Here is a 27,682-nt window from a genome sequence, read left to right on the forward strand (position 1 = left end):
GGAAGGTCGTCCTGTAAACCAAAATTGGACATTTTATTTTATAATGAACACTCACGTGCAAACATGCAGACACAATGACACTAGGTTTGCAGCTAATGAACATTTTCCTAGAGGTTTTGATGTACACCAACATAACACTAAAATTACTAAAACTAAAATTATTTGTCACAACTAATCAGTTGATCTCTAAATGACATAAACACACTATGAAAATGTAAAAATCATATTGCCCCTGACTTTGAAACATTTTAACTTTACAGGAAGGATTACAGGAACAGTTAGTTAACATGATAGATGTTTGGTTCAGATTTACTGAATGGATAAACACGTTTTACCTATATACACCCAGAATCAATCATCCACTTTTATGGGAAAAAAAATCACCACTAACATGAGTTACATTATCTTACATAAATTTTAATTTTTTATGATTGTCGTCAGGTAGAGCTGAAATTCACCTTCTCTCTTTGTTTCCACCTGTCACTTCATCTAAAGCCTATTCAGACTCAGAATCATTGTTCTTTTGTCACAAAAGGCTCTGATGCAATATTATTCTCAAGGTTCCCTGAATGGAGAGGTTGTCGCTGACAGCTTTCATCCATGAATCACTCGGAGCCTCAGTTCTTCTTACGTACAACAGTTGAAGACATCAATGCATCACACACTGGTTTGTGGTGGGAAACATCAAATATGCACAAATGGGGGGAAAAAAAACCCAATACTGACAACAACACTTCTCATTTATGCTTTGATCAGGAGCAAACACAGCTTCGCTTCAGTTTTTTTTTTTTGCAAACTCTATATTGCAAAATGTGGAAAATCACACGGAAGAAACATGTATGTGCAGCATAAAGCCACATTCATTGTATTTGTACTGCTGTGACATAGAGGCTCTTACTGGTCATTTATCAACTTATCTGAGCCTTAAAGGCATTAAGCTGTACAGGCAGCATGCATACAGCAAGAGTTTCTGGCTATAAGTGAAACAAATAATGTATGGCAGTGCAAAACAATACTTCACAAAGGAGACATAACTATCAGGAATTACATTTAATACGCTGCTGCCTTTTGCATATTAACATTGATGATTCTGTCAAATCACTTGTACTAAATTCGTTATGTGACATTTCAGTCAACAGACATATCAAGAAAGCTTACAACAAGACTAAGTTATAAAAATATATTCAATAAATGAGGCACCATCTGTCCCTATTGTCCATTCATCAACACAAACATCAACACTGCTAATTAAATTGACATTCAGAACATCCAGCCCTAATACTATTAGCACAGCACACAGTGCAGATGCCATAGGAGAGCAGGATCAGTGGCTTAGTAAGAATCTGGGATTCAACTGAAACACTCTACCCTTGTTCGTTTGGGTTTAACTCTCCATCTATTCCTCAAAACCTGTCATCATCCTCTGCTGCATTCCTGCACCACAGCTTCTTTTAATAACCACCCTCTTCATCTCTGTCTCATATTTCCCCCATGTCACACACACTCACCTCTAATGACACCTGCAATAGAAATATATGTGGACCAATTATCCGAGTTAGTAGGTGGATGAGAATGGGTTTTACTATTTAGAGGCAGGGTAGAGCCATTCAACCTGCATAGTTAGTGATGCTATTGATTAGTGGAATAGCACAATTACAGAGAGGCACAGCACAGCATGTCAGAAAAGATGAGAGCCTGTAAGTTAATAAAAAAACATGAGAGCTCTCACTTAGTTTTTACTGCATGTTTAGTATGGAAAGATTTTAGGCATGAGGTCACTGGTGGACTGTTTGACATTAGTTGAGCTAATAACTGCTCCCATTTTGATGAGCAGGTTTACAGGAAATCGGTAGAGTAATGGAAATGGGGAGCTGAGCAATGACGCCAAGCAATTAACTATCCAAACAAATAATAAACCAAAGCAGACAGAGCTTAGGCTCATGGGAACCAAATAATGACACGGAAATGAAAAACAACAATCAGTAGAATATGACAGGTCTTATTACTATGGAAAACCGGCTGACAGTAAACTAAGCAGGTGGTGTTGAAGTCCGGACGGTCAGTCAATGCTACACTTTTCCCTATGGCAGCTCTTAAGTCCACCGACTCCTCAGTGCAAGCCATTCACAGAGCTGGGACTCCTTCCGCCTTCTGTCCCAGCTTTGCTCTATTGACCCTCATTATAACAGTGCCCAGGTCCACCACTGTGCATAACTGAATCCTGGTCCAGTTCATTTGCACTGCAGGAAGAAAAACCCATAAATCACCTTTACTCTGCTCGTATCTGAAAGTTCAACCCAGTGGCACGACTACAGTTCAGACTGCAGGGGAGTTTAAGACTGAAGAAAATATTAAAAAAAGTAACACTTTGTAGTACAGCATGTGACGTAGCAATAAAAATACTTTATGACTCAACAACAACAAAAAAAAAAATTAGGAAATATTGCAGTTAAAAACTATCTCATATGGAACTGATAAACTCTGGAACATAACATGCATTTTGTTCCCTCTGAGCGTTAAGAGGTTTTCTTCAATCCCCTTTGATTACTTTACTATACACAGGAACAGTACTATCCACAGTTGGTGAAACAGGTTATACTTAATTTATACTATCTGCAGAATATGAGTGTTGTTTAGGGAATCTTTGCAACACCTCAGTTTTAATTGAAGTATTATAATTTATAACTCTTTTCCTCCAAATGGGCAATTTTCTCCACTGTACCTATATTTTAGTAGTTGTAGGAAGCAGTGAGTAATGTACTGGTACCTCACTTATAGAAAGAAATGGCACTGCATTATACCATGTTACCAAAATGAGACGTAAATGTTATAAAAACATCCATTAAAGCTTGTTGAGTTGTTAATTTGTATTATTACATGATGTAGGTGTTCATTAGGCATGCATTACAGAACACAAAGTGAGTTTTCACTTTTAATTTAAAAGAGCAAAGAAACGGAGGCCAAATTAACCATGAAAATCAAAAGCTGCATTCTGTGAGCTGTGTGGAGGAAATAGAAATCTGCTGGAGTAATGACTCAAATGAATGCTTGCATTGCTGTTTCCAGGCAGTGTGCCCAGATGTGTTTGAGTCGTACAGGCAGAGAATCTCTTGCTGATGTTTAATTCACAGCGAAACATGACAGTAGCAGCATATACTGCAGAAATCCTCTGCTCCAAGTAACAACAAACAACAGATATGAAAGCGATATTTTTATATCTGACTGCAGTGATCTGAACAGGTTCAGTGCCGTGGCAATATGTGGCTCGTGGTTATGAAACACGGCGGGTAAACAAAATACTGCAGGACAACTCAACAGAACAAAACCAAGAGATAATTGAGAAACAGTGCCTGAATCTCATATTGTGGTAAAGTTGAATCTCGCTGCAAAGCCGAGACCTGATAGGCCACAGTAAAATTACTCAGACTGAAATTATGTTTTAGTGGTGGGGCTCCCAGGAACATGACAATGAAATCTGCATTTATTCAGCACTCACCTAAGGCAAAAAATGGTAATGAATTTTTATTGCTATACCAAAGTACTGAATTGAGAGTAGATATGAGCAGTTAAAAACCTAATAGATAATTTCAAAATGTGAGGTGGTGAAAGGTGAAAGAGGGTAGTCCAACTTTAATGATCACAGGACGGAAGAAAAATGAATGGACCACAGGCATCGAATCACAGACGCAACTAGGCTGCATAAGGTTGCAAACAATTAAATGAACAGTAGAAGTTTATGCTATGACATATTGATTTAATGAGGAGTCTCATTTTAACACTATAAAGCCTTTCCATGTGACTCCAATCCATCCAAGGTAGAAAATCTGTGTTTTACCTGAAGTTCAAGGCCTGAAATTCTTTAGTTACACCTCGCCATCTGAGCGTGGAACCTTTCATCCACAGGGAGAAAGGTAATCTAAATTCAGACATAAGAAAGCATTTGATCCAGACATGGCAACTTCTTGATTGCAGCTGACACAACAATCTAACTGTTCACGTACAAGCAAAGGGTGGCACAAAGGACTGTCTGCTTATGACACTGTATGACAGCAGTCACTTCACAAGACGTGTTAGAAATTACAGGCTACCCAGGAGTGTTACAAAGAACTGAGAGTTTGATCTAAAATACAATTACCATTTTAATGGCATGCCATCAGAGTTTACAGGGGTTTTGAACCACTCAATGTGCTCAACAAAGTGAACGGACAAGTTTAAGGTCATCCTCTCTCTCTCTCGCTCTCTCTCTCTATCATGTGTTTTAAATAATACAATTACCCACCTACATTAATCTAAATCAAGTAAATGTTTGAAATGTTTTGAAGCTTGCTAAATATTTTGGACTCATGTGACAAGTTTCTGTCTGTCAGAAGGTCAGAGAGCAAACAAGCTTAAACAGTTTCTGCAGTAACGTAAGAAAGCTAATGTATAATTAGAGCTGATGCAAACAATAGCTTTTCCTCCAAAACTGTCCCCTAAATAAAAAAAATGTCAGGAAAAATAGATTATATATATTATTTATAATTGAACTACATTAGTAGTGCTTGCACATGAATATGAAATGTAGGAAAGGCATTTAATATCTTAAGAGGCAGAACCTTTACAGTACCTTAGTGCTCTCCGCTGCCTTATGAAATATTTACAACATTAACACATTTGCAAGCCAAAATAAAACAGTTCTGGTCTTTATACATAATTAATTAGATGCACCCTAAAAATGTAGGCAAAAATCATTTCCACTTCATATTATTATACAAGCATAATCATAATATTTCTCCTACTGTTCAGATTGCACATATTGAAGAAGGCATGAACAACAACAGATGCAAAACCCTGCAGGATTTCTGGTTTAATTATGACATGGGTCCAACTATACAAGCGACAGCACCCCTTCCCTCACATATGGTGACTGCCACATACACCCACACTCACAAAATGGTGTCTGATAAGAGTTAGGCATGGAGTCAAGGTAGAATATATACACAAACTGGCAACAAGTAAACATTTACTGCCCACTCCTTACACACTCCAGCAGCTTGTCCTGTATTTACTGTTGAGCCTAAACACAGACTATGTTTTCACTGTGTATATTAATCAATCAATTCATTTTCTTGCTGCTTGTCCAGGTCTTTGCTGGGAAAGCAGTGCAAGGAGCAGCCTAACTAAGCTTTCTGACAGTGACTTACAAAAATCCAAAGTGGATATGGCCATGAGGTAGGTGTCCTTGGTACTGAACTACCTGAACTGGTTGTAAAAAAACAATGGGGAGCATTTCTCTTCCTCTCCTGCCAGTCCAATAATACAGCTATGACATCTGCGAGATGTCACGTCAGACTAATGACATCCAGAGCAGCAGTACTGTTTCTTCTTCAATACCCAACATCCCAAAAATGTACACTACCGTGTTAGAACTATTACTTGTGTTTTTTAATACAAGGTCACTGCTTGTAACTCTTTAAAAGCCAAGATCTTTACAAGCCAGTTCACGCAATTTAATGTAGCTGTATCCCTGCTAGGGAAAATGAATTAAATTGACATACACTTAGCTTTTTTGCCTGCACATTTAACTCCCCGTAATTCAAGGGTGCACAAGGTAATAATAGATTCTGTTAATTAACATCAGGTGTGGGATTTTTCTGTATTTTAATAAATATAATTTTGAACAGTGCCGAGGCTCTTTGAGAAAGACATTCAGTCACTGCATGTCATTTAAGCATGTCAGTCTGTCTAGGGTGGGACATCTGCCAAGAGGCTACTGTTAAAACTGTGCATATTTACCACCAGATTGTATCACAGTAAATCAGTCATCAGGCCTGTGCCAATGGTTCCCTCACTGAATCACATGATTTTATTGCTATCCACTGGCTACACTTAATACTTTTAAGATTTCATAAAGTCTTAGGTTTTATCCATCCATCCATTATCTATAGCCACTTATTCCTAACTAGGGACACGGGGATCTGCTGGAGCCTATCCCAGCTGGACAGGTTACCAGTCCATCACAGGTCTTAGGTTTTATGTGAGATCCAAATAAACGCTGCCAGTAAAAAAATTCAAGTAGATTTTCTGAGATTGCCAAAAGCCAATGTAACTGGTTCAAGTTTGGCCCAGTAAGAACAACAGGAACAACCAGTTATTTTTGACAGTCAACGTCTTCTGAATCCATTGTCTTCTTTGTTTTGAAGTGCTAATGATCCACAGAACAAAAGGCTTACACAATATTTTAGCACAGATGTAATATGGTCATGCCAAAGCAAGTGGCATAAATTGGCTCTTACACTCAGGCTTTCACCCGCACAGGATTGTGTGTCTTCACGCAACAAGTATGTAATAGGCTTAACAGATCACAGCGGAAAGATTCTTGGTCCACAGCCTAAGCCAGTCTTGAAGGCAATTACAACAACAATATCCTCACACTGCAGGAGGACAGGCAGAGACTGGATGAGCCGGAGGTGGGTGGTAGGGGTGGTGGGGATGGGGAGGGATGGTAACAGCCTTCATCGCTGTCACACATTCTCTGTGACTGTCTGCGACTGTCAGCCTCGTGTGACTGCAGTGAGGGGAGATTGTTCATTTCAATACGCAAACAAGAAACGGAAAGGCAACAAACATGGCTAACACACCAGCCTAAAGCCATTTTGGCCCTGACAGGTGATGGGTTACCCTCGGAGACATAGGCAGACCTGTCTACATCAATATCCCATCTCTGCTGCCTGTCAAAGCCATTTTCCCCAGCCATTGGGACAGTCAAAAACGTTCTACATTTTCATCGAGCAGAAACCTGTCCCTATACTTTAGAAATGTAAAACTAACAAAGCTAAACTCGCAGCAGAAAGATTACTGAAAGGAGCACTTCCACTTTTTTGTAGATAGATGAGAAGATCGTTACCAGTACAAGAGGTTTTTTACTCCTGGCCAACACATGATGCCTTTGTTGTCCTTACACTATAGTTTTGGAACAGAATATGGTAATAATCATAGTGAGTTTTCGAGGGGCTGGTAGGTAGAATGTGCCACTGTTAGACAGACGCAGGTTTGCCATTTCCCAGTTTCCAGTCTCTGTGCTAAAAGAGTCATCCAGATGCTGGGTCATAGTTACTTGATAGAAAGGAGAATAAGGAGCCCTTTCATCTAACTCTCTGCAAGTAAGTGTATTAGCAACTTACTGAACTGGTATAATGGGCTCGGTGTATCAATAAGCCTAATTAGGTGTAAAAATTGGCCGCTCCATATATGGTGTTCATATACGTTCCCAGCTCAGAGCATCCAATTTTCAGAAGCTTTCTGGTTTCTTCATAACTTGAGTTACAGGAAACTAAAGCCACAGTGTGTGCCAGCTAGAACCAATCTGCTATTGCGTCTCAAACATCCTGCAAGCACACTCGGAACGATAATAAACTTATTGTCAACAGAGAGAACAGAGGTGCCCCTTTCTGGTGAGTAGTTTATTTTAATTTACACAACACAATGAAACTGGAACTGTAGTTCAGACAAGGCAGGAAGACTCAGAGGCTACAAGTCTAAATGGTTGTGTGCTTGGATCTAGGCATCACTTATGGGCCTGGCTTACATTAACTACCTCATAATGCAAGAGACCGAAAGAGAGAGCAGCAGACATCACTGCCAGAAAACATTTTATACACACACACACACACACACACGCACGCGATGAACAGACCAGACGTGTTCTGGGTAGTGTGCATCACTCTGTCATTTTAAATACAGGATATGTGTGAATTTTAACCTATAGACATTTTAACTTTGCCTTTAAAGATTAAAACATTTCAGATCAAAGACGTCCTGATGCCCTGTGCTGAAATTTGTTTCTATAATATGGAAGAAAACAGTAAAACATTTGGGAACAATATCACACAATCCTGCAGCCAAGAAGATACTTGGCACCAAAGCTTAAAAACACTTCTACTTAATTCTCTGTCATTTTACTAGGTGATCACACTTATAGTCACACCTCTACAAATTTGAACAGTTGAAAATGGAAAGGCAGTAAAGATAGCAGCTAGTCCCACGAGAAAGACAGGAGCTCTTCAAAATCTGCCTCGTCTTGATCGACCTGCTCCCTTTGTCCCTGATACTACATTCACACCTTTCTCTCACTCTCTCCATCCATCTACCTCTGTCTTTGCTCCCTCACACTCGCTCTGTTCTCTATTCAGCAGACACCCTCAGCATTTGGGTGTATAGGGGATTCCTGTCTAACCCCTTTGCCTGCCAATAAGGCAAAGCTGTGTTTGGTTAGGGGTGCTGAAGCATGGCAGGTAAAAGGGGGACAAAGGTGGGTGCCTTAAATGCTGCTCTTTGCTCTCTGCTGGCAGAAAGACAGTAGGTCCAAGTAACCACAACAGACTTTCTACTATGCACTACCCATGATTACAGATACAGTGCTCATGGCTCTTTTTACAGCAGACATGTAATTAATATCATTAACTAGACCTGTGCTCAATCATCCAGTCAGGCAGGGAGTCAACCAGCACCTGGGCAAAGCTAAATGAAGTGCAGCCCTTATTAATGTTCATGATTATAAAGTCTGCAGTCAAGGTTTATGTTTTGGCATAAAGTGAAAACCAGGCATAACTACTGTGACTCTCCTATTCAGGTTTAGCTATTTGAGTTACAGACAGAGACACATCTTTAGCTGCATGAATATAATGTTGTTTTGTAATTGCTGGATGTGTAAATAAACCACCTCAGTGGGTGAAACAGACTCCACATGAACCTACAGTGTCTTCCCAACATATCACACCAAAAACACGTGATTGTAGCTTTCAACTTGTGGCCTTTTTAGTTTAGACACTTTTGTTAATGGTCACAGTGAAGTGTCATTTAAAGCTAACACTCTTGTAAAAACACCACGAGCTGAGGCCACGAGCTTTACACTCATTTTACACACGACTACAAATTAACTTGTGTTAAAGTTAAAACCTACTAGTTACAGACAGACTTAGCGTTAGCTGTGATAGTTGTGATAGTGCTGTTACAGGTGTTTTAGAAACAATTAACATGAACTTACCACTGTTTAGAAAACATTTCCTCAAAAGCTTCCAAACAGCCGAGCCTTTTTAATTTTAAACTGTTTCACCTGAAATATAAACCACGTCATAAAAACCGGAAGTGACATACCTGCTTGCTCAGCTCTGATCAATAAATAAACACACGTGATGCCGTATCGGGCTTTTCATCGGGCGTCTCACCTGCAGCCATATTACCTGGTTCAATCAGCGATAAACTTTTGGATGTTCAAATCAAACAAATGTCACGTTTTATACAATTTACAACATGTTAATGTTACAAACTGTGTTGAATTGGATTCATTAGAATAAGTTAATTCCTCTCTCCCTTAAGATAACACACGGTATATTAAACTACCAGGTGAATTTAAATGCCTGGACGTCATCAGTAACATGGAGCACATTATATTTTCCACCAGCTGTTTAACTGTATGAGTCGTTTTGTTACATATGTTTGAATGGTGCTAGTAGGGATTTTGTTTATGTCGCTATCAAAAGGAACTTTCCAGGGAACTTTCCGAGATTAAAATGTGACAAATGAAAACAACAGTTTTTTTTACTAAAACTAGATGAAAACTAACAAAAATCAAATTAATTCATTGGAGCTACTTGTGTCTACGTGTGGGCATGAGACAGTTAATGTGTGGGAACAAGATAGTATCTCATACCTGACAGACTTTTTTTATATGTAGGTTCCTAAAAGATAAAGTTAAGGGATGCTAAACCAAGTGACAGCTCAGTGGTCTCTCTCAGTTGTATTTAAATACAGTGAAATAAAAAGTAAATGAGCAAAATATGAATATTTCACCAGAAATGTTCAATAATTGCACAGCCCATTATTGTATTAGATATTTCTTGTAATTATGTCTTTTTTATTGTTCAGCTTCAAAATTTTATATACAATTGTATTAAAGCAGCCATTTTAGAGTTCAAAATGAACAAATGATTATACTTTGTTTAAAATAACATAAATAACATGTAACACAGTTTTAAATATTTCTGTTAGTGCTAGATGCAGCCTATAGGTGTAAATATTACTGATGCTAGATATTATTTACAAAGTCATCTCTATTTAGGCCAATAATCCTTAATTTAAACACATTCATTAAGGCACATTTTATTTTTGGATCAGTTAGGATACATCCTCTTTGACTGGCCCATAGGCACTGCATTAAATTCTTTATTTTTGTTTTGTTGAGTTTTACAATGTACTGAATTACATCAATTGGTAGATTCTTCCTATAATTAGTAGGTTTAGGACTGTTAAAATAATTTCAGTCCATTTTCAAATATATTTCATATACATCGTTTATAGTTTGTTCCAGTTCTTCACTGAACATAGTGAGTTTGCTAATGTGAAGAGATTAAATTTCTCTTCACATAATCAGTCTTGTAAAATTAGCAAAAGCACAATGAACTGGCAGCATTTGATGTTCTGTCCAGAGGATGGGCTCTTACTGATCTGCACAGTTCAGTGCACATTTAAATAGAAGGGAATGGAAATGTCCCTATAGCTGTCAGTTCGTCATAAAAACACCAGAGAAATAAAACCAGATCTGGTGTTTGAAAACTGATGAAAACAGGTGACCTAAGCAGAACCTTGACACTTCACTGCAAATGAGGGCAGTGCTCAGAATTTGGTCTAAATTGAAGCTAGATTTATAGTCTCTCTTGTTGCAGAGAAAATCAATGTTAGAAGATATGAGAGATGGTATAAAGCAAAATAGATGCGACTGTATCTATTTACTTGTGGACATATTAATCAGGCCTAGTAGTACATCAAGTCAGAAAATGAATTCCAACTCAGTCGATACAAGATTAGTAAAATAGACAGTTCCACAACTCAGAAGGAGAAGGAATTAAACATTGTTTTTCAGGTGCACACCTCACAGTAAAACAAGCTGAACAGTTGTACACAAACAATCCTGGACAAAGTTTCTCTTCCTGTGTGTCCAGTTTCTTAAAAATAATTTAGTGCACACTAATCCAGAGCTCTCCTTTTCAATAAGTGGGAAGGAAAGTATTGTCAGGAGGAAGCAAATGAAGCACAGGCTTAGGTTTTAATGAGAATTTACACTATAATTAGACTCTTATATCATTTTCAGTACTGTGGTCACTTCATATAAGAAAAAGCAATTTATATGCAAAATTTGTCATGGTTGAGAAAATTCATGAAAACATTTGGGTTTGACCCTTTGAATTTAGCTACTATTGTCATTAAGTTTTGGCATATGAGTAAAGATGTTCCTCATTGTCTCTTCTGAGTATATTTAAAGAATGTTGACATGGGGAAGTGGTTCATGAATCACTATTTTGAAAAGTAGAACAGTCTCTACCTTCTGCCATTTATGAGATGTAAATGTAAAATATAAACACTCAAAATCAGTCCCATGTTGACTATCCCCATGCCTGACTAGTTTTTCTGAGAGATTATTCATCATCGTGTACATATTCCCAGTGAAGGCTCTGTTTATATCAGTAACAAGAAAACTGGGACTATTTTTGCAGTGCATTATGAATGCAGCCCTCTTTGCTGCCTTCTGTGCTCACCAAAGAATTAGGAAACCTAGCGTTTATGGTTGCAGTATTATTCAAAATCTGATATTAATTTGACTTGTATATCACCTGTGTGGTAGGAAAGCTTGGTCAGGCAGCAGCTCTTGAGGTAGGTTAAGAAAGTGCAGTTTCTTACAGAGATATAGTAGAGACTCAATCTTCAAGCTTGTTTCTTTAGAGACAAATTCCAGATAATAGAATCTTTGCAATAAATGTGGGACTCAATAACAATAACAGTGACAGTATGCTGAAATGTTGGCATCTTTTCCTCTGAGAAGTTTCTTCATGGATGCATTGCAAAAGGTGAGTCATCGCAACAGTAATTTGGTTTTGATAATGACTGGCTGACACTAAAAATCGCTGATGCACAGCCATGTAAAATGATTGGTAACTGCAAAAGGTTTCTCATTAAATGCTTAACTTTACATATCCAGTGGGGAATGAAACTTTTGGCTTTCTCACAACATTTATCCATGTAATTTTTAAGAAAAAAAAATGGTCAAATGAAATGATTTTCTATAACACCACTATAAAAGGTCACTTCACAAATATATGTATTGCCATAAAAGTTTAATCAGACACCCATAGTCTCCAGAAGATATATTGGTGGTGACTTTTCCTCCAGGAACATTATCAGCTTTACATTTGGAGTCTTGAATGAAATGTCTTGACAACTACTGGATTGCAAATTGTCAGTGTAATTTGGTATATGCCCCCCTCAGAGTGGCTATTAATAACTTTGATGATCACTTACTTTTCATCATTTGATCGCAACTTCAAAATGTCCAATGCTTTGGTTTGGAACAAAACACCTGGTAACTCTAGTGACATTCATAATGCATTTATAATGTATGCAGGAAAGACTTCAATGTTTGTTGGCTGCAGGTCAGCTCCCTCGCAAGGTTGTTTTAATGTGATCCATTATTCAGAAGTATTCAGTTTACTTACCAACCTATTGTTACATGTATAATGGAGCTTGTTTTTAAAGCAAGTAGGCCAGTACTGTAATTCAGACTTAAAATCCCATAACAGCTCAAGAAGAAGAGGTTGTAATAGAAAATTAGGTGTATCAGGAGAGAGAGAGGTGCTGCTATTTATGTGGACAATGTGTCTCCTGGGAGTTCATTAGCACAACCTCAGTAATTCAGTAAGTAAGCTCCCAGAAAAGTCAGTGCATTTCCTCTTTCTAACAACTCAGTGCGAAGCCAGGCTCCCATTCAATCAGCCCCTTGGAAAACTAAGTCCACCTGAATTTTGAGTTGTGTTGGTATAAGCAGCAACTGACACAAGTTTGCAAACCAAGACAAAAACATGATCAATTCAATTAAGCCTTAGCTGGAAGCATCTGATAAGTTTATGGAAATTAAAGTTTTATGTAAATCAGTTGTCTGCCTGGCCCAGTGCCAGATCACAAGGGGGATACAGTATATTGCATTCAAATTAGCTGCCTCAGAAAACTCCTGCACTATGCCTAACAAGCCAAAAAACAACATTACATGGGAATCTAGAGTGTATTGCATATCTAAACAGCAATTTTATATTATCTACTCACCACATCACATCCACTGCTGTAAAATGATTAATAACCCATCTCTATGAGTATTCAAACGTACAACTCCAGTAGAGCACCACCAGCTGCTTTCTCAAAAGTCAGTAAAGAGACACATTCAGCAGGATATATCAATATTAATTGTTGTAATGAATTCTTTATTTAAACAACCCTTCTTTGTGTGAGTGAAACTGTACGTGGCAAGTACACTGCAGAGCTAAAAGCACTTCCAGTCAGAGTACACTGACATCTTGTGGAAAATGAAAGCAACTTCAAGGACTGAAGCTGGTGCATTATATAGATCGGTCTCTCACAAATCTTATCAGGCTTCAGGATTTACTCATCCAGCCGATGCACAGTTAGACCTATGTAATATCATAATATGTCATATTTACAGATCCATAAAAATGAAAAAACAAAACAATGCTCCTAACTTACAGTCTGATCAAATTCTAATTTCAGTGTGTGACTAGAACACCCTCTTTTTGAACACATAAGGCACAGGCAGGCCCCAGTGTCAGTGGTTTTCTAGGTAGTTATCACCTCTGGATGTGTGGCAATTGGACGGATGCTACCTTGAGATGGAACTAGAGTGTGAGGAAGTAGTGGCAGCACTGAGCTGGGAGAAGCCACTATGACAAGACTCCAGGCTGGTCATAGATCCCCTTGAAATAACAGAAATACACAAAAATACAGAAATATCAATTCTCAGTCAACATTCTACCCAATTACATGTTGTAAAACAGGTAAGATATATACATCTATGTCAAATATCGGAAATACATATATGGTAAATTGAAAACACAAGAAACCTTTTCCATAAATAGCTTTTTGATAAACCCACACAAGAGCAGTGCAGTCTGTGAGAAAGACAGCCTCAGTATTACACAAAGAAAACATCTCATGCTCTGGAAAAAAAGCTCAGTGAAATAAATAAACTGACCTGAAGTCATGAGAAGCCAGCACCTCGGTGTAGAACATGATCTTACACTTGTGGGAGGAGACCTGCAGAGATGCCAGCACATCATCCATGCGAGGCAGGCTGGAGGCGGTGCAGGCTGGGGAGCTGTGGAAACGCCACTGGAGGATGTAGAATCCGGGCCAGCGTGTTATGTGGGAGCCCTGTTTGAACAGAGAAAAACTACAGGATAAATCTGCAACTGCAGCTATTGAGGAGTAACTTTGCTCTGATGCAACTGACAGCAAAAAGGGACAAACAAAGCTGAGCTGGAGTTGTTCAAAAAAATACAGCAGACAGATCCAGAATAATCTCTGCATCTTCTCTCACCTGTACACTCTCTCCTTCCCTACAGATGAAGGCTTTCTCCACCCCGCTGTAGTCCTGGCCCAGCACCCAGCTCCTGTCTATCATCTGAGCATTGACAGCTCCTAGGGATGTGATGCCGTGGGCTCCAAGAGTATCTTTCTTAGCAGGCTGAGGGGCTCTCTTGGAATGGTAGATATTGAAGATCACATCTCCCTTGCACACGTCAAAGTCCCAGGTGATGACTGAGGAGGCTTCTGTGATCTCGATCAGCATCTGCAGGAGGGTGTAAGGCGATTAGAAACACACAAACAGCACATAGCAAGCAGTTAATCATGTTTCCTGCAATGTGAATTTGTACCAGATGGTGGCACCCTAAGCCATAATATATAATCTGCCATATATATAAACTGAAAAACACACACAAATATGAGCAGGACCTCTCTGCTGATGGTTGCTGATTTAAAAACAAGACTCTACCTCATATGGAGCTCCCTTGAAGATACTGGCGCTCTTATAGATAGAGTCAGTCAACAGGTGGTTCTCCTCACTCTCCAGCTCCTCTGCTGTCCTGTACAGAGATTTGGGTACCATACCTCCTTCAGAGATGTCACACTAGGTAATGATTACAAAAGAGAAAAACAAAATCACTCCAATAATGAAAAGAAGACAACTCTGGGAAGCCGTTTATGAAATGTATATGTACAAGGTACAAAAAAAAAAAAAAAAAAACGCACCATGCAGTCCCCTCCCAAGAAATCAGGAATAACCTCTTTGTCAATGTAGTCCACCAAGCCTCCAGGACCCTGGTAGTCATTTCCAGCATAAACAAGAAACTTTTTACGAGTGTTCTCATCGATCAGGGGGCTGACCTGAAAACAAGACAGAGAAACATCTGACAGCACTTATTATGAACTGTACAATTCAATCCATGAATATTTAGATTCTTATTGTTGGAGCAATAAGCAGGTTGAGTGGTAGACTGATGATACTAAGCATACACATATTTATTTTACATTGATTTTATCATCACATCATTTTAACAGTTTATGGCCTTCATAATGCACAACTGTGTCCTTTTTTTCATTCATTTTATTATTGTGGTTTATTTTCAAATATCCATGTGCATATATTACTTCTTATCGTCATTTCTTTGCTGAATGCTATTACTGTACTACAAAGTACTACTAGTACTACTGTACTAGTACATATTGCTATAGCATTGATTGAATCTCCCCCATGGGGATCAGTTTTGGTGCAGCCACTGCATGTCTATAGTTATCTTCATTTGATATGAGGTTTCTCTGCTATTCCTTTCCTTTTTTTTCTTTTAACATTTGTTCTTATTCACTATGTGACTGGATTGTATCCAACTATTTACTATTAGCGAGAATGTATCTGTAAGATACAGTCATAAATGACAGGATGGTAAATCTAAATTAATTATTGGTTTCACATTAATTTGGGTGCAAACATTTATTCTCACCAGGGTCCAGAGCACTGGAAAAACTCTAGGTGCCCTGAGTATCAGGAGGCGGCCCAAAGTCTCAGGGTAGTTGGCTTCCACCACCTCGATGATTCTCAGCAGAGTCTTAATACCTGGTCTCCATAGGTGACGCATGTTAAGACCCTCCAGATCCACCAGGCAAGTCCAACAGCTGACCAACATGGTAACACAGATATTATATGACTATATATACAGCACGCACGCACACATATACATATATAAATTAACTAATGAAACCATTAACAATGCAACTAATTAATTAACTAATAAACACTGACAGTAAATAGATGAATTCACATGTAGGCACCTAATGGGTCGACCAAAAACCCGTGTGTTGTCCTCACAACGCCTCAGTCCCTCCTCATTAATGGACAGGACCTGGATCACAGTCATAAAATTATAAATAATACAAGTGAAGAATAATAAAATAATTGTCCTTGTGTGTATACTGAAGCATTAATCATGTGAATATATTCATATCACCTGTTTCAGAAGCACCTCCTCTCCCAAGGCTCGTACTAACCCTTTAGTGTCCATTTGACCCAAACGCAGGATATACAGAGGACGGCCATCTAAGCACAAACGCATATATATTTGAATAATTTTTACTAATAACCTAACTATGGTTAGAACCCCCATGTTGCCTACAAAATGTTTATTTTGCATATGAAGATTCAAAGCATATGCTCCATGTTCCTTTCCTAATGTTTATCAGATGGGTGAGCTGAGCTGTTAAAAGCAAGGAGTCCTTTTCAAACATGGGATCTGTGACAGATGGTGCATAGACTTTACAGTCAATAATTAACAGCCCAATTCAACCCATGATGACTTTATAAATACAGAACGACAAAATCCTGCCTCTTTATCTTTATATTCACTAATATATAACTGCAGACAAACCTCAGCACATTAGGCAGCAGCGAAATAAAATGAAAGATAACATATAAAAGTTTAGTTCCCTAAATACCTCTGTCATGCTGATGCCAGCCTGCAGCATAATAGTCCTGAAGCAGCTGTGGCCGTTCCCATGTGTCTAACAAGAAATCCACCTGATGTTGTTTCCTCCAGGTAAGAGACTGGCACAGGAACTCCCTGGCCTTGTCAAGGTTAAAATCTCCGGCCCTTAGGAAGCGCAGCACATGCTGATCCTTTGGAATCTGTACAACGACAAGCAGGGGCCAAAACTTCAATGCAAACTTCGAAGATCCATAGTATATCTGTGAACAACAAAACTGTGGAAGCAGGGCCTCTGCAGTAGTGGAGGTTGTGCAAGGGTCTAAAAATAAATGTGTATTTGATGTAATTATCCTGTATTCAAACAATGTGTGTTTGTGTATATGTGACCTTGCCCTTGTGAGTTTCCTGGAGCCACTGGCGCAGTCGAATAAGACAGCTTTCTTGGAGAGGCGTTAAATCACCTAGGTAACGTCTGATGTAGTCAGCATCCAACTTGTCTACAGGCCAAAATAAATGCAGCACATACTGCATGTCAGACTGAGACGTCAGGATTTACATATGCTACAATGCATTTTCAATGAGTGAAAATTTTAATAATAAGCCGTTTCTCACTTCAATTCAATTTGTATAGCGCCAAAATCACAATACAAATCATCTCAAGGCACTTTACAAAAAAAGAAGCTGCAAGCTTTCTTCTATTTACTGCTGTTCTTCTTTCACTGAGCATTTGACGCAGTTGTTCCTAGAATCAGATCCAAAAAGTGTTTGTCCTCTTGTCTTTTAAATTCATATGGACTAATATATACTCAAATTCCCTGATTGTTACTCTTAACAATAACCCACAACTCATCAGTAGATAATCTGTGGCTATTTATTTTGCCCTCTGTAAATATCTCATACACCTTCTACACTGTGCGTTTGTGTTGAGTATTGGCTGCTATTCTGTACTTGTGGTTAGTGAGTACACACTGACCGTCAGGAGAGCCAGTCATCAGCTCTGTGGAACTGGCCAGGTCCTTCGCACCGTTCACTGGGATGGGTCTGGCAGTAGAGAGGGGCTGCACCTGGAGCCAGCTACCAGCGGTGCCAGAGACAACAGGTGGCGTCCAACGAGGTATGTAAGTTACTCCTTCTTTCTCCAACTCTCTGAGGTAGTATTCAATAATTTCTTTACCCTACAACACAGATGACACTTTACGTTAATGCGGCTGTTCATGTAAATAAAGCAAGAACAAATAGAACAGAAATACTGTAGGAAACTGCAGTTTTGCTTTCCATGATTTTAGTTCCACAGATGTACTGTTATTAGTAAAGGTTCATTTAGAGATGCTAACCTTATTAATGCTGCTAGCATACTGTTTCATAGCTATCTTCTCTGCCATGCTCTCAAAGCCAAAAAAGGACTTAATGTCCAGACTAGCTGTCTGTTCAAAGCACGTCCAGTCCTCGTTTTCCGGATGAACCTATGAAAGAAAAACAACAATCTCTGATAGATACAGAAAACTCAACTCATTATATCTGACCTGATATGTCACAATCCTGACAGAAATATCATAAATACAAAAAATAACATATTACATAAACTCTCTAAAGGGATAAGTTTCATATATAAAAAACATATAATTCAAATTTCTCAGTTGGTACAATAACAACTCAAACTAGGTGGGTCATACAAAGTGCTTCAAGTATTTCAGCATAGTTGTATTGCAATATTAAATTACTTTAGTTTTTATGCTATAATATAATTACAAAGTGAAAAAATAAAAATGACTTAATGTGACTTTGCATAGTCATTTCTAAAGTTCTATGTTAAGTAAAAGGTCAGTAGAGTTAAATATTTATCACACTGTAAGCACTTCAAATTATTAATGAATGCATTAGACGGAAAAGTAGAATTAGAACATCACCAAGATTTCTGTTGCGATATGCAGCATATACAGCAGTAGTGAGCATGTCCATAACTGTGTCTATGACTTCTGTTTTGCAGCCTGTTGTCTCTTCATACAGTGCACTGCAGGATGGCTCTGTGCCATCTGAAGAGCACTAGCATTGTAAAAGTGGTATATAAAAACAATAAAACATGTACAACACAGACAACTCAAAGGCTCTTATCCTGAGAACCTGATGTTTCAGTCTGAGACTCACAGTGTAGCTGCAGCACTCGCGGACCATGACTCTGTTGGAAAAGGTCTCATTGTGGACCTCAATGCGGAGTGTCCTCTCGCTGCGGCTTAGAGTGTTCTTTTGGATAAAGTACAGGTAGTCTACACCAGCAATCTACATGTAGGAATAAACATAATAAAAAAATGCTGACTTCATATTTTGTATGCCACCGTTTTGCAATGTAATGAAACACTGTAACATACAATTTCTTTTTGTTCTTTCAGATAAACACTATAACAACTAGAGCATCTGACTTTAGCAAATGCTATAATTGCCTCATGGCACTTTGCTCAGTGAAAGTTACCCGTTTGAGAAGTCGTGGAGCATCAATATCAATCACACAGCGCCTCTCAGTGACCAGTGTGGATCCATCCTCACTTTGGTTCTCACTGATCATCTCACTGTCTACAAACACTGGGATCAAGGGGCACTTTGGGAACCTCCTAACATAAGCCTGAGATGAAGGAACAAAGAATATGTTAGAGAAACGTACAAAAGAAAAACATCCAAATTGTTTTTTTTAAATTGTATTGCTCCTGTACTTGTGCAACTATTTGTTGTTATCATTTTGTCCTGCCCTGTAGGTAGAAATGAGCGCATGATGATAAGATCGCTTGTATTTGTCATAAGAGAACATTATCTTTATGCTACATAATTTTGCTGTCAGTTGAGGCTTCATTTAACAGTAACACACATAAATACTTATTAAAATGTTATGTCAATGCTCAGCAACAGCCTGCAGTTGTGCTGTGCTGTGATTACTTTGTGTTTTACTTCCCACTGCGTGACTATTGGTTCAAGCCAATATCACCAGGGCTTACCTGTCAATATTGATTGAATCACTAAACAGGCATTTCAGGATATGCAAACACAGTCATGCGTTTGTGGAACTAGCAGAACTTAATGATACTGACACTTGGGCCAGAAAGGAACTAGACCATCATGGTCTGCACAGCTGCCTGATTAAAAGCACCACTATAATTTCACTATAGCGTAAACTATTGTTAATACGCTTGAGGTACTCTGAGCCCTGGATGTGGCAACCACTGAAAAACTGGTACATACACTTACTAATTTAGCCAAATTACCACTAACACTCAAAATATTTGAGAACTTTTTTTTAAGTTACTGTAAACTGACTGTTCTGGCTATAAAAACTGGGCGAAGGGCACAAGGAAGCAGCATATTCATGTGCTTCTCTTTTCCAAATTCACACTCAGGTTGTTCTGCAACACACACACACACACATCCTGCTTCTATTGACACAGCACAGCTCATGACCAAAGCAGTCAATAAGATGACATTATCCACTGAGCAAATTAATGAGGAGGGTTTCCTTGGTAAAGCAGCAGCATTGACTGGGTTGTGTAACAGACACACTGTAACAAAAACAATTTGTTTCACTGATCGGAGCCAAATTGAAATCCTCGTCTTATTTCCTTTAGAGCTATAAGCAGAGAAGCATAATGGGAGAAATATAACAAATGAGCAGGATGCGTTAGCATAGAACTACCAGTGGCCTCAAAAGTCTTTGTGTAAACATCAGAAAACAGCTGTTTCCATTATTTTTACACCATTGCATTTCACATTAACAAACCAATAAGAGTCTAATGACTGTGGCTCTGGAACATAAACAATGTTTTTTCCTCAGGCAATAATGATTAAATGTAATTGCATGAGCACCAAGCATGTGCAGGTAAGTTTATCCACGTGTGAACAAATGTTATGCGTTCCTATTAGACAAAGAGCCAGGAAGACATAAAGAGGCACTATTAAATGGACAACAGTGATGTCACAGTCAAACATCCAGGACACTGATTAGGACTGTTAGCTGGAGTAATAACTGTCAGCGGCCGGATCAGCCAGGGCACTAATGAGAAAAGTCTGAAATAAATGGAAGCAGTGGATATGATGGACTACTCACTGGACTCTCACCATCTGAGACCTGAAACTTTTCATGGGAGATGTTGACTTTTCACAAAAGGATTATTTTGAGATCTTTTTCCTTTTCAGAGATGCTGTCAGAATTTTACACACAAGAGGTTTCATGGCAAATAAAGCTTATGTAGGTGGACTGTGGGGTGGAGGAGTTACAGTCTGCAGCACTGTGACCTTTTCACCCTGCTCTGTGGACACTGCAGAACTCTTCAGCTTAATATATAACTGCATAGAACAAGAAAAACCTGTGAGGGCAGACTGTAAATGTGGCTGAAAATGGACCGCCTCTCATGGAAATCCACATTCATTTTACTTTTCTAGAATTCCTATTCTCACATGAATTTAAAACACTGAGCTGCAGCTTGTAGGTGAAGTGAGCAATATTACTAAGGAAAGCCAGTTTATTATATGGTGAATAAATGTTTAGAAATTAGAATCTCTGTTGCTCTTTCCATTGATTTCTGCTGCACTGGAGTCCAAACTTATCAACAGATAATACGGCTCGAAACTTTTATGCTGACAAACTCTGTGTTGGTAACTTCTTATCTCAGTGTTACATCATCTAAAGTACATTTTGTCGTCTGTCCACAAGAAGAAGCACAACATTGAGACCAGGCAAAGACAAAGTAAATCTTACTAGCAGCTTTTTAAAGCACATAAAATAACTCCAGGACTCCTTACCCCCTGATCTCATATCATGTATCACGTGACAATAAGGGAATGACACAGAAGTTGAGGTTTAATTAGTTACAGACGCCTCAGACATCTAGGACGGTTACAGAGAACTATAAAAGGTCTAGTCTGATATTGAGCTAAGTCAAAAGCACTTTTGTCTAAGAAATGGAGCATTTAATAAGCAGCTTTCTCACAGTATGCATACTGCAGATTACTCTATTTACCCCACCCACAGAGAAGAGGACAGCTTATACTGTATATTCTCTCCAGCTACTCATCATTATTATTCTATGGCAGCTAAGTGTACGTCAAGAATGAGACAGATGGCCCTGAGAGGCAGACGAGGTCTCCTGTATAACTGAGCTGGAGTCTGGTGAAAACTTTCTATTGTATTTTAAAAGTTTATATTATTAGTATATTTATTATTGTTGTTAGTGCAAAAATGTTTAAAGAGTGCAAGGGTCAAATAAGCCACACTAGGATAGCTACACCCTGATTAGTTATGTAAGAGCCTGCAAAATATAACACTCACATCCACTGCTGCTGTATGAGATGAGATGGCAGAAATCAATAAATATTAAGTTTGTCCAAAGCCAGGACACAAACTACTCACCGCCATTATTAGCTCAAATGGATGCTTGTAGACTCGCACCGGGGACTGGTATTGTTGCACCATGGTTGTTGATCCACAGGTAACCTGACTGAGACATGACAGCAAAATAAAAGGTACAGCTTTATTTAGACAATAGGGTAAAGAAGAAGAAGGAGCAGAACTGGGAAAAACACACGAAAATAAATAATCTATTGATAGATACGAATCCGACAGAAGTTTGGGTTTAAAAACTAAACAAACACACAGGACATTTAAAGGCAGCAGGCGGAACAGAAAGAAGACTTACAGCAGACGGTGTCACTGTCCGGATACCGGTGTGTCACACATTAGTTATTGTCAGTCCTGCATTTCAAAGTACAAAATGAAAAGTAGCTCCAGCTTTTCTATCACGGTTAACTCCGCCTCTTTCAGCCCAACAGGAAGTCGCACTTTATTTCTGGGACGTTATCAGTTTTGTTGTGAAAGGTCCAAACACCAGCGACTTTGTCACTTTTCTAAATGACAATCTACTTTAAGCGGATTTACCACCAGTTTTACCTGATTCAAGTCTGACCGATAGTAAAATGATGGTTTGAGGCTGAAGTGACTTGATCATGTTATCAGTCACATGATTGCCTCATGATTACTCTGAGCTTCTGACACATGCAGATCACATGGAATTTTACTTTTCATTTTCCAAATAGATCAGTGCATATTCAGATACAGCTACAACAAATTAGTCGTTTCCAGCCTGTTAAATGTGAGAATTTGTCTCAAGATGCATCTTACACTTACAATATAACGTCACAATGCACATAGAGTTATTACTATTACTGTTGTTTATGTATTTAGTTTGATTTATTTTTTACAATGTACATGTATATTTTTCATTTTCATGCAAGTGTCAGGCTTTTTGATTCACTAGCACAAAAGTGTGTTGTTGCTATTACATGTCATCTTCTTAGAGATTCATTACAAAGCAGTCACAAATTCTTCTTCAGCTCTGTCCTGCACTGTCTCCCTCCTGCAGTGACTGACATGTTGTAATAGTAGCTGCAGCATTTTACAAGGAACGTCATATTTGCACAGGTATTCGCTGCCTTTTTACTGCCTCATATTAGCTGCAGGGAGATGCAGCTGGTCCCCCAGTGAGACTCCTGGAGCAGTATTCTGGGCGGGGGATTCAAAGTTTCTGGATCTGGCAGCCTATAAAAGGTACTGGAGTCCAGCAGGGAACATCTTAGGAGGAGGAAGTTGAGTTCAGATAAGCTATTTTTTCCTAATTAATTTTTCCTAGAGAATAGTGTTACCATGAAGAGATCTGCTCTCAGCAAGTATCTCTCCACTATTTTGAATAAAACCTGCACATTCGTTCCTGTCCTTGAAAAACAAAATTGGAAAACTGAGTTCAGTTTCTTTTGCTGTTGTTTGTAGGTTGTGGCAACTATCTTCCTTTATATGTTCTTCTGATTATTCAATTTCTTTTCATTATAGAGCTGCCCCAAGTATCTGAAAATACAAAACAAACATGTGGTACAGAAAATGACTGTTCACTGTGTACAAAATGAAACCACAGATCCTTCTCTGCACTGCCCTTTTCCTGGTTGGTTTTTACCGAGAGAGGTTGCAGTGTCATTTCCATGTGAGTATAATGGGATCAAGAGCCATAAATAACATTCTTGACTCTATTATGACAGCAGTGATTATTTTGAAAGTCTGAGGATATCACAAACACAGTGGCTCATCTAGTCCTTCTGATTAAAATAATCACAGATTTTCTCAGGTGTTTGTGCTAATAGTTGCAAAAGAAAATGTGAAGTTTCCAGATCGTCTTGTTTTAGCTCAGCTCATCACCTCCCCGAGCTCATCATCCTTTTATAGTCCTCTTAGCTTTCCTGCCTAATTAACTCTAATAGTGACTAAAACATATTGGATGTATTTCTGTTCTGAGCGCTACAGAGACTTCCCATGACTCCACACACCTCTGAAACTTGCTCAGAGTGGAAACCTTTGGCAATAAATCTCATAGAGATATGCAGCCATACAGATTTTATTCTTCCTTTGGTGAGGCAGAGCATAAATAAACCTCTATTCATCAGCCATTCAGCTACAGTAGTAAAAGAATAATGAGCACAGAGGAGCTGTTAAATAAAACTGTACATAACCAACATTATACTCAATGACTCAATGGCTAAATAAAGGGAATATACTGCATGATCATTAGACAGAAAGTAGACACAAATAATAGTCAAAATCAAGAAACACTGTAGCTATTTGCTTCCTCTTCCATTATAATTTAAATCTATGCTGCTACAATAAATGAAGGAGTAAAATGTGAGTGCAGTAATGCAGATGAAGTTGCTTGTGGCTATTCAGCTCCAGTGGTTACAGTTTCATTTTCCTTGTGAAACTTTGCAGTTTCCTCCTCTGAGTCTTCAGGGAAAGCACCTCGGTGAAGAAGTCAATTTGAATAAGAACGGAGCGCACCTCAGAAAAAGAATTATAGGCCATGCTTTAAGTAATTTGAAATGATTCTCAGACAAACACAGAATATATCCAGAAGCCTCAGAGTTTAGTACTGTCAATTAAAAAAACTAAGATTTAAATTCTGCTATTCCCCTGATCCATTTATATCTAATTTCAGCACTTGTATAGCTAGCTTTGTGAGGATCAGTCAATACCTGTCTGCATGTATCCATTTATTTTGAGAGGAATTTATGCTCCATCTTTCAGGGCAAGTGTCTAAATCCAGCTAATTAATTCAAATTAAATATATAATATGTGATGATACTTGTTCAACTGAAATTTTCAACAATCACCAACTTGCCACTTCCATTAGATACCACCTTGACAGTGCAAATTCAGTCTGGCCAAGAGAGGATTTAATAGTTAGAGGTAACTAATAAATTACTGAAATAGTTAGGGATTGATAAACTGTAGGAAAAAAAAAAAAAGAATTAACAGCATCACTTTAATTAATCCCCAGTTCCTCAGGACTGTAGTGAGAAATTAGCAGCATTTCCAGAAAAGTTATCCAGCTAATAATCATTTGTATTTAGGACATGGCAAGCTAAATCACACAAAGTCTGTCGTGATGGTGATGCATTAAAAACAGGAACTAATTTGTCAACCAGATACAAAATGTAAATGTGTGGGGTTCCTGAGATTAAATGCATTAAACTCTTTCATCTGTGATAATGAATAGTTTATGGGAAGACTTGCCAGCTGGTCAGATGAGACACCACACACTTAGCATGATGACATAAAGGTCAAACAACAAGAGCAAGTGTGGGCTGTTTATTAGTGATTAGTGAGATCCTGAGAGCTCTTCTATTTGAGTGGGAAGGCTGTAGGTGAGGTAGGATGGCTGTGGCAGTAGTGTCAGGCTGAGTAAACACCATTTACAGGGTACATGCCTTAATTACTGATCTTTCAGATTAATAGTGTTTTCTGCTATCACACTTTCCACAAAGAGGGGTGTTGTTCATTAACAGTCCACTTGAGGTCCTCAGTCCATTACCAATAACAGGCAAACAGAAAAATTATCAGGAGAATTATCGAACTAAATTTCAGCTAAATAACGGACATTGAAATAAACAACTTAAAGGTGATTTCATAAACTAAAATTACTGACTTAATGTATAGTGGTAGAAACATCAACATGAAGCTGGACAACTCATTAAAGGCCATGTCAATCAGCAGCAGACTTTTCATACCCTGCAAGAGGGAGTCAGGACTGTAGGGCCCATATCCAACTGACACACAAGACTAAAATATCTTCTCTTGGGCTTCAGCCTGCAGCTCTACCAGACTATCCAATGTCAGATTCACATTAAAATTCAGAACACCACCAGAATGTCTCTGAAGATTCAAGTAAAACTTTGGTTTCTATACAAAGAGTGGAGACCTTTTGTGCATTCAGACATGTTTGTTTGACAGATTTTTAATTATGGAGTTGAACTCAAGGAATATCGGACCTGTTCGTTTACATCGTTTGACACAATTTTGCATGACAGCTCAGAAAAAGCTTTCTGTATCACTAGCATCATAAGCTATGTGTCACCAGTACAGCAGTAAAACAACCGCTATAAAAGGCGAGGGCATATCTCCAGACAAGCTGCACAAGGCATGTGCAGAATCTGTTGTTAGTTTTACATGTAATCAGAAGACCCACTTTTCCTTGACGAGTTGTTTGGAGCTCAGGGGTTCTTTGTGATTGGGTGTTTTGTTGAAGTGAGAAGAAAATGGGTAACTATTTAATTCAACTGGTGCAATATAAATGCAGTTTCTGAGATATTCTGCTTGTATTTCCTCCCCTGGTGTCCTCCACGCCCACACACTAACCCTGTCTGTTGGCACCATGCTTTTTCCTCAGTACACTCATGAATCTAATCTTAAAGCCTGTTGGTGAGGAGAGGAGAAAGAAAGAAAAACAAACCAACTTGAGCTGAGTTGTTGAAAACAGATGGTTTTGTCCTAATTAGCACTGAACTTGCTCTAAATTCATGTTAGTCCTAAATAAATGAACTGGTATTTTGTACACGAAGACATATTCTTTACACCATTACAGTGAGGATGTCTAAGAGGAACAACAAAGAGTATGTCTTAACTAAGATAATAAAAAAAATATTTTTTTAACCTGGAGATTCAGAAATCAGAGGTACTCATCTTGTAGTGAGTCTTTGTTTGTGTAGACAAACTTGGCCAATAAATACGATTCTGGTTCTGAAAATGGTAAGACTTGTACCTCGTGTTGTCCTCTTGAATCCTTATTACAGTTTCAACCATCCAGCTCTCCAAACAGTTTCCAGTAACGATGGCACTTTAGCGCTCATGTAAAGACTAATGAAATATGACCTATTCGTGTCAGCTTCTAATACATGCCTCAGGTTAAAATTTGAAACAGAAGAAAAATGAGGTGTGATTTGTGAAAATCCTATGGCGAGCCGAGATTCTTGGATATCTCAAGCAGAGCAGGAAAACTTCAAATTAACCAAATAAAACCATGGTAAGAGGGGAAATCGCAATAAAATAATTGAGAGTAATACATAAGACTACAACTACACTAAAACTACAATAGGCACCTGGTTTGTAGAGTGATGCTTGTAGGTGGTGTGCAGGTTTTAGTTCCAGTCACACATGGGTGCAGAGAGCTATGACTGCTGAAGACATTCAGATCTATAGAGTTGCCAGCTACAGTCAGTTCTGATTCAGGTCTAACGATGATTTTAGAATTGCTAATTAGTAAATCTATGATGTGTTGGTCTTTTGATATCAAGACAGATTACAATGCTCTGGACTCTGAAGCATAGGATGACAAATGACTCTTCCTATAATTTCCTCAGAATCAATCATCATGATGTATGATTCCAGTGCCCTTTAATATTCAAATGAAGAAGACAGTGGAGCGCACAGAGTCTGGGCAGCTGTGGAAAGAAGAACCCATTAAGGAGATTTA

The 27,682-nt window shown here is 38.5% G+C and overlaps 1 protein-coding gene across 1 annotated transcript; it reads right to left on the reverse strand.

Moving 5' to 3' along the window:
• Positions 1-13,265: 13,265 nt before the first annotated feature.
• Positions 13,266-22,730, reverse strand: LOC113141661 (SEC14-like protein 1). The gene is made up of 16 exons (XM_026326208.1): positions 22,532-22,730; positions 22,246-22,333; positions 19,324-19,473; positions 19,002-19,133; positions 18,191-18,319; positions 17,830-18,031; positions 17,244-17,353; positions 16,867-17,056; positions 16,383-16,471; positions 16,207-16,277; positions 15,879-16,050; positions 15,130-15,264; positions 14,873-15,007; positions 14,417-14,668; positions 14,072-14,250; positions 13,266-13,793 (listed from the first exon to the last, which is right to left on the reverse strand). Exons 2-16 carry the CDS (start codon positions 22,306-22,308, stop codon positions 13,700-13,702), a joined length of 2,103 nt encoding a protein of 700 aa, XP_026181993.1. The 5' UTR covers positions 22,309-22,333; positions 22,532-22,730; the 3' UTR covers positions 13,266-13,699.
• Between the last annotated feature and the right edge of the window lie 4,952 nt (positions 22,731-27,682).

This window comes from Mastacembelus armatus, chromosome 8, assembly GCF_900324485.2.
Source record: "Mastacembelus armatus chromosome 8, fMasArm1.2, whole genome shotgun sequence".
NCBI lineage: Eukaryota > Metazoa > Chordata > Actinopteri > Synbranchiformes > Mastacembelidae > Mastacembelus > Mastacembelus armatus.

What these genes read in the sequence shown, in the direction of transcription:
- LOC113141661 (XM_026326208.1), bottom strand. Translation starts at nt 22,308, where the DNA reads ATGGTGCAACAATACCAGTCCCCGGTGCGAGTCTACAAGCATCCATTT. An exon ending in ATGCTAGCAGCATTAATAAG is followed by an intron (nt 18,032 to 18,190) that starts GTTAGCATCTCT and finishes TCTGTGTTGTAG; the next exon opens with GGTAAAGAAATTATTGAATA. An exon ending in TTCCAGTGCTCTGGACCCTG is followed by an intron (nt 15,265 to 15,878) that starts GTGAGAATAAAT and finishes TCTTGTTTTCAG; the next exon opens with GTCAGCCCCCTGATCGATGA.